Raw genomic sequence first — 8,551 nt, forward strand, 5'->3', positions numbered from 1 at the left:
AGAAAATATGTACGTTTCTGTCATTATTTCTCTGAAAACACATAACATTTTATGATTGTATTGAAAAGTAAGTGGGTCAACACTGTTTCTGAGGTTTAAACAAACAGTGCATAATTACCTATACATATATCTTTGTGGACCTGAGTAGGCAAGATCCAAGGTGGAAGACATCACAATAAAATACCATTTGAGTTTTGAGGTTGACTGCTTTCCTAGAAATGCTTGCACTGTGATACTGGTGAGAAAAATTGTTCAAATTCAAAAAATTGCAATTTGGAAGATAAAATAAATTCTTAAAGTCAGTTCCATGTTTTAAATACATGTTTGAGCATGAGGTTAATATCATTTACAACTAGTAATAAAATATGTAAAATGAATATGTAGCTTTAGCTTTTCCACAAAAATGAAGCTACAATATGTTAGATAAGTGATGATAATTGAGAGGTAGGTGATAGATATATAGAGTATATTTATGTACCTAAGAAATAGTGTATTCTTAAGTCTGTAGAATAACTTAGAGTTAAAAGGGGCTATATTGTGCAAAGTTTGGGAATATCTCAATAAAATTATTTGTACTACAAAAGTATGTTCACTAATTACATTAAATTTAAAAAATGTTCATTATATTTAATGCCAACTTTCAAACTCTTCAAACATCATAATAGGAGTAAATATTTCCAAACTCCTTTATAAAGCCATTATTACATTAAAATTTATAATTACAGATTAGTTACTCTTTATTTCCTTATCTCAGTCCCTGATAATAAACCATCTATCATCTGCTTTTAATAATTTGATTATTTTAAACACCATTTAAGGATAATAGTGTATTTATCTTTTGGTAACTGACTTATTTCACTTAACATAAGGTCTTCCAGGTGTTTCCATCTTATCACATAGTGTAGAATTGACTTATTTTTAAATGATAAATAACATCTTATTGTATGTATATTCCACATGTTTTTCATTTAGGTCACATCCACATCTTAGTTCTATGAATTATTTGACAATAAACATAGGAGTGCTAGTGTCCTCTTAGGATCCTGATTTAATCATGTTGGGTAAATATTTTGAAATGAATGTAGTGCATATTATGGTAATTTTTATTGTATTTTATTGTCAGGATAATATATAGAGGGGTTACAGTTACATTTGTCAGATAATGGGTACATTAATTCTTGAACCTTGATACCTTTTCTAATATTTTTGTCCCCGTTTCCATCCCCCACCCCTTCCCAATCATCTGGTTTTCCCCCTTCCCTTCCCTATTTCAAATAAATAAATAAGCATATATACAATATACCAAGTAACAAAGTCAGATACAGCAACCACATGAGATTAACCATAAGTGGAAAAATTAGAGCAAAAATAATTTCACACAGTACATTAAGAAAAACAATCACAAAATAAACCTCTTGTTTCCATAACCTAGACTTCATTTCATTTAGTCTCATCCTGTATGACCATATGTACATAGTTTATTGTTCTAATCCTAGGGCTTCAACTCTAGGACTGGGATGTGCTCCTGAACTTCTTTTTGCTCAAGGCTATTGCTCTCCCACTTGAGTCATTGATCCAATTCTGGCTTTTTTCTTGAAGTTTACTGCAGACAAAAGTCTCACAGAAGGGAGTGTGGCCTGGTGGTAGAGTGCTTGCCTAACATGCACAAAGACCCAGGTTGGATTCCTTGGCACCAGATACACAGAAAAGACTAAAGTGTTCCTGTGGCTCAGGTGGCAGAGTTCTAGCCTTGTGAAAGCCCAAGGACAGTGCTCAAACCGTGAGTTCAAGCCAGAAGACTGGCAAAATAAATAAATAAATAATAAAGTCTCACAGACTCTTCTACATGAGTTGGTTTTGACGTTCTATCCTTAGATCTCAACCTCTTGAGTAGATATGATTACAGGCCTGAGCCACCAGTGCCCAGTATCATTTTTTTAATTGGTCCATCATGGGACTTGAACTCTGGGCCTGAGTGCTATCTCTGAGCTCTTCAGCTCAAGGCTACCAACCTACCCCTGGATCCACAGCCCTACTACCAGTTTTCTAGTGATTAATTGGAGATAAGAGTCTCACATTCTTTAGTGCTCAGACTGGCTTTGAACCTCGATCCTCGGATCTCAACCTCCTGAGTAGCTTGGATTACAGGCGTGAGCTACCGCGTCTGGCTCCTAGCATCATTTTATGGTTTAATTTTTGGACATATCTCCATATTGCTTGACTTATACAACAATGAACACTGTGAAAATGTTTCAATTATTTCCAATCTTCAACAATTATAGATATTGTAAAGGTATTCAATAATATTCTGTGGTTTTTACTTACATTATACAATTTTCCATGAAAATGAACAGCTTTTCATATGCACACTGGCCATTTTATCTTTTCTGGGGAATTTTATCTTCAAGGCTGTTTTCTTATTTTAAAAATCAAGCTTTATTAAGATATATCTAGTTGAATTTTGTGATTTCTTCATACTTCTTGAATACTATTTGCTTGTTATCTATAGAGCCCATAAACCTTTTCCTTATCCATAGTAAGGCTTTTCATGCTGCCTACATTGCTCAAAGATGGTGATCTACCATTTGAACCACAGATTTCGTCTAGTCGGTAAATGTGCCTTATCATGTTATTGTTTTGAGTGTTATACTGACTGAAACTTAGGGGCATGTTCTGTTTTATCATGATGATCATTTCCATGGGATTTTTCAATGTGTCTGCTTTTTTGTTTGTTTTATTGAAGATTTCAAAACTCTTTCTGCCTTAGAAACATTGGTCTGTAGTTTTCTTCATCTAGTTTTGATATGAATGTGCTGCTTTCCTCATAAAATGACGGTGGAAGGACTCCTCCTCTTTCTGTTTTTGAAATGAACTAACAATTAATACTAATTATTTTATTTTATTATATTATTCATAGTAATCCCCTTTTGTTCTGGGCTTTTCATTGTATAGGAAGTTTTATTTTATTTTTTTATTGTTGGGATAATGTATAAAGAGGTTACAGTTACATTTCATCATATAGCAGGTACATTACTTCTCACACATTGATGCCCCCTCTTATGTAGTAAAGGAAGTTTTAAATTACTAATTTAGTGTGGAAACTGTATTCCTGCTCAGGCTTTCCTTTATTTCCTGATTCCTCCCTGGTAAATTGCACATTTTTAAGAACTTCTTGATTATTCAGACTTATATGCATGGAAATCCCTCACGAAGCATTTTTGCTTCCGAGACATTTATTACTTTTACTTCTTTTGGTGAGAACATATTAATTCTACAAGGAGAGTTCAATGTGATATCTCCATACATTCATAATTTGTGCTTTAATAATTCATCATTCAACTATTCTCTTATTTCTGCCCTGCTTTAAACACATTTAAATAAATTCATTATTTAATTTTTACCCATGCATAGGAAGTACATCCATATTTATCCCCCTTTACACTCTATCATTATGCTTTCCACTGGTTCCTTCCAAATAGTAACCCCACTTTGTACTCATCATTTGGGAATTTTTCATGTCTATTTTACACATGTGTAAGACATGATGTAATATTTGTCTTTTCTATCTGACTTATTTCATTTAATACATTGATTTCTAGTTCCATCAACTATCCTGAAGACAACATAATTACATTATTTATTGCTGTACAATTTTAAAAATATTGATTTATTTCATATATAAGAAATATGTAATATAATATGTAATATGTAAAAGTATTTCTAAATTCATCAACTTTAATCAATATTCTCAACTTAGCTAAAATTTTATTTTATCTTTGCAAAAGTCCAATTCTTTGTCTTCTATGTCATTTCTTTGTGGTGTTTATTATTGCTTCAATTTGGTAGTCATTAGCATAAGTTTATTCTTTTTTGTATAGATTCTCAACTTATACTATTTGTTTCTGTTCTTTTTCTTAACAACTTAGGACCTAATAACTGCAAGCTTTCCTCCTAATATTTCTTTTGTTTCATAAGATGCATTATTGATTGGTGCTATCTCTTGTTTGATATGTTGACACTTGTTATGGTTTGTATATATTTTGAATGTTCCTCTGGGTTGCCTTGTGACAAAGATTTGAAGCACGCTTGGGAATTGTGACCCTTCTCTGAGAGTTACTCAGGTCACTCCAGGCATCTTTTGGAAAAGATTATGGAAGCCCACTTTGTCTCTTTCATTTCTATGTCCAACCTGAGATTCTTTCACCTTATGTGCCCAACTGTCCATCGTGTACCATCTGCTACCAAGTTTCCATGAGAATCGGAGCCTAGAAAGCTAAACAAATTACTTTTGCTTAAATATATTGGTTTTCTTCCCATTGCTGATACTTAGTTTCATACCATTTCAGTTAGGAATTATACTTCATTTCACGTTTTATTATTTTTTTAAATTTTCTTTTTGGCACAGTATGTGATTTATCTTAAACAAATCCTGCATGTACTTATAAAGACTGTGTATTTTGGCTTGGACAGAATATGATTTATCTGTATGTTAGATCCATTTGGTTTAAGGTATAGTTCAAGTCCACTGTTCATAAATTCTTTTTTCTGGATTGCTGAAAATGGAAAAAAAGTCAACTTCCATTATTTCATTTATTTCTTCATTCAGATACATTGATATTTATATGTTTAGGTGCACTAATATTTGGTGGATTTAGTTCCAATATTCATGTCTTATTTATGACTACATGATTACATGATCACTTTGAACTTAATATTTATTTCATGTAATATTCCTCTGTGAGTAAAATTATTTATGTTTCAATTACAGACTTCACACACATATTGAAGTTATTTTTGATAGGTAAGAATTTAATGATTATTTTCTTAATGATTACTTACAGCCTGTTCACTGGGAATTTTTCAAAATATTTATTAGTATTAATTAGTTGTACAAAGATATTTCACTTTCATGAGTCAGGTTATGTGTACTATGTCTCTTGATCAATATGAACCCTTCCATCATTCTCCATTTTACCCTTTCCATACATACCATCAAATTATGTAGTTCCATTTTTACACAATTTGTACACTGAATATACTGACTACATTGGCTCACCCGATCTCCCTCCATTTGTGTCCTTTACTCAGTCCTCTTCTCCTCCATCATATTTCAGCAGACAACTATTTTCTGGTTATATTGTAGAGCCCTTTTTTTCCTTTTAGCTCTCTTTCTGTAGTATCATGTATTGAGTTTTCTTTTGTTTTGCACATTTATTTTGGAATCGTTGCTTTCTGTTACCAAAAGATTTGTGTAAAATACAGTAGTGTTTACAATGTATTTGATCTTCAAAACATATGCCAGTTATAAGAAATTATTAAAGTATTTGAATATAATATTATAGCATTCTATTATTTATAAAAAGCAAAAATCATTTAGCATAATATATGCAAGTGATACAAATAACAGCAAAATATACCCCAAAATAAAGTAAAAAACTTTGTCAAAGACTAATTCTTAAAGTATTAGCACTGTGTTTCAATTCTTAAAGCTAATTTTAAGTATCTTAGAAGTAAAGCAAAAAGTAGAGTGAATACATTTGAGAAATGAGTCTCTTAAATTAGGTATTCAGCATCTTGAATTCTTCAAATAAGTTTGCTTTCCCAAGCCAAGTGTTCGTGACTCATATCTACAATCTTAACTGCTCAGGAGGCTATAATCTGAAAGTTGCAATGTAAACCCAACCACTAGGAAGGAACGTCCATAAGACTCTTAACAAGCAAACAACTAGAAGTGCAGCTGTAAAACAGGGGACAGAATGGTTTCCTTCAATAAAATTGTGAGCTCTAGGAGCAGCAAAAAAAAAAAGGTGTCTTTCCAATGTGCTCACTGTGGTCTATTGTAAAATATTCATAATTCAATACACTCAAACATTTCAATGCAGATAACATCATATGCTTCTAAAAATTTGAGAAAAGCAGAATGAAATATGGAGTTTACTCAATGTCACACTCAAGTAGAAAAGTATGCATAAGAAAGGAAGGAGGTTGTAATTCCTTTAATTCAGATTTCATGAATTCAGGGTTACAACAGAGGTCCCCCACCCTCTAGAATTATGAGCTGCTCTTCTTTGCTTATGTGACAAATCAGGTAGACATTACTCAAATGCTCTACAATACTAGTTACCCCGTTCTGACTTCGTTAGTGGGGACTAATTAGTCATTCACTGAGCAACTCTCTAGACCACTACTAGTGGCCTCTCCAAATGACAACCCTGTTTTCGTCAAAACTTGGCTTTTCGTACTCTCTGTGTCAGTGCTGATTTTTGAGTCCAGGAAGAGTTCTATATACCTATGTTCCATGTTGGTCTTGTCTTTTGACATAGCTGCCACAGCTTCTTCGTGAGTAGCAAACACAATATTGGCTTGTCCTGTCACACTTCCTTCGGGACCAATCTCAATATGAACTTCCAGGGGGGAAAATGGATTGAAAAAATTGTAAATATCATTCTGAGTGGCTCTGAATGGTAATCCTCTCATACGGACACAGTGCCCATTGGTACTTTGAACTTTGAACTCGCCTTTTTTATACTTGTGATCATACATTCCCAGCGAACAGTAGTTGAGATCTGACCCTAACTCACTGGAGGCAAATCTGCAGTCACTGAAGCTACTGCATACCTCATAGCCTCCATAGCTTGCACAGAAGCCATTACACCAAGGGTAGCCACCATAGGTAACACAGTAGCCAGTGTATCCCTCATAGCCACTGTATCCATGGTAACCCCAATATGTTGCACTGAGTCCATTGTACCCGTCATAGCCTCCAAAGACAGCACCACAGCCATTGTACCTGTCATAGCTGCCACAGCCTGCACTGTAGCCATGGAATCCTTCGTAGCCTGCATAGCCTGCACCATAGCCACAGTGTTCCTCGTATCCCCAACAAGCAGCATTGTAGGCACTGGATCTCATTCTCTGCTGGCCTGGATGCTTCAGAATTTTCCTGTATCTCTGCTCTGTTCCAGGACGGTCATAGGGCCCAGGACGATACACAGATGAGAGATTCAGAGGCAATTCTGAGGATGATGTAATTTCCTCCGGATTGCTCTTGAGCGCCTCCACATATGTTTGCCCTATTTTCTCTTGAGCCTTCTCAGCTAACTCCTTTGAGTCAATCTGCAGGAAAGCTTCCTCCGTCATCTTGCCTTCTGAATCCACAGATAGTGTGATCCCTTTTGATACGATATCCAGTCCTGTGAGGAACTGAACAATTTGTTCCCTGGAACAGCCAGATGGGAGGCCCAAAAGTTGCACCAAGTTATCATTGGTACTGCCAGATTTGATTGGACCACTATGCTTCAGCATCCAGTCCATCTCAATTTGATGTGACTTGAACACTTCGATGTATCGGTGTCCCATTCTTTCTCTGTCTTTCTTCAGGGCCAATTTGACATCTTTTTGTGATTCCATTTCAACAAAAACCTCACCACTCTGCTTCCCAACTCTGTTGTAAACAAAATGGATACCTGTGATCCCGTTGTGAATCGCACAACCAGAGAGAAAACTCTGCACATTGTGCAATGAGGAGGACCAAGGCAGGCCACGCAGTTTGATTACAAAGCTTTTACCTCCTGGGGTGGAAGCTTGCATCATGCGATATTGGCAGAGTAGAAGTCAGACAATTGGGGGCACAGTTTTGTAGCTTACTCCAGTAGTCCCAAATGCCTTTCAGGGGAGTGGGGGCACTCAATAGGAACATAATTGTCCAGTACAAAGATAGAACAACCAATCTCTATGTCCATCAAGGAAATGTGGCACATGGCTAGCAAGCACCAAGTCCTTCAGATGCTTGAAAAAGCAAAGGGCTCTGAAAAGAGTCAATAAATATTTTTTTGTTATAATCTCAGGGATATGGGTCTGCACAATACTACCCACACATCGCGACACTCTTCCTTGGCCCTTTAATCACCAGGACGAGTCCAGAATTCCTGAGTCTTGTTTACATTTACCATAGAAACCATCTTGTGTTAGGGGCGGGGCTAGGGAGGGGCAGGGATTCCAAACGGAGGAGTCAGTCTCTTGATTACTGCGTGTTCTCTGATCTTGTGGGTACAATGCACTTAGAAGAAACACATAGTTTTTCCAAAAGTCTTATGGCTTCCATCTGACCAGGCTCCAGCTGTGCAGGTCTCCTAAACCTGGAAACCTAATCGGTTTCCCACTGCCACCTGGTGGCTGGTCTTTATGAACTCAAGTTCCTGGTATTTGAATGCAATGAGTTGGATGTACATTAACATTAATCAGTAAGATTTACACATGTCCTTACATATTACTAATTAGCCGTAGCTCATTTTAGCTGTGAGGATCCTCACATACACTTTAAGAAATATTTCTGATTGGGGTAAGGTGATATCTTAGGGTTGTTCTTATTTGCATTTCCTTTAGGACCATGGCTGATGAGCATTTTCTCATATGTTTTTCTGCCATTTTAACCTCTTCTTTGGATAAGTCTGTCTTTAGTTCCCTTACCCATTTAGTGTTGGTTTGCCTTGAACTCTTTGAACCACATCTCCACTTCCAGTTTTCTGGTGAATAATTGGAGATAAGAGGA

The 8,551-nt window shown here is 35.7% G+C and overlaps 1 protein-coding gene across 1 annotated transcript; it reads right to left on the reverse strand.

Moving 5' to 3' along the window:
- Nucleotides 1-6,153: 6,153 nt before the first annotated feature.
- LOC150041145 (heterogeneous nuclear ribonucleoprotein F-like) lies at nucleotides 6,154-7,890 on the reverse strand. The gene has a single exon (XM_090327138.1). It carries the CDS (start codon nucleotides 7,591-7,593, stop codon nucleotides 6,154-6,156), a length of 1,440 nt encoding a protein of 479 aa, XP_090183264.1. The 5' UTR covers nucleotides 7,594-7,890.
- Nucleotides 7,891-8,551: the final 661 nt, after the last annotated feature.

The sequence above is a fragment of the Megascapheus bottae genome, chromosome X (assembly GCF_031878675.1).
Source record: "Megascapheus bottae isolate mThoBot1 chromosome X, mThoBot2.hap1, whole genome shotgun sequence".
Classification (NCBI taxonomy): Eukaryota; Metazoa; Chordata; class Mammalia; order Rodentia; family Geomyidae; genus Megascapheus; species Megascapheus bottae.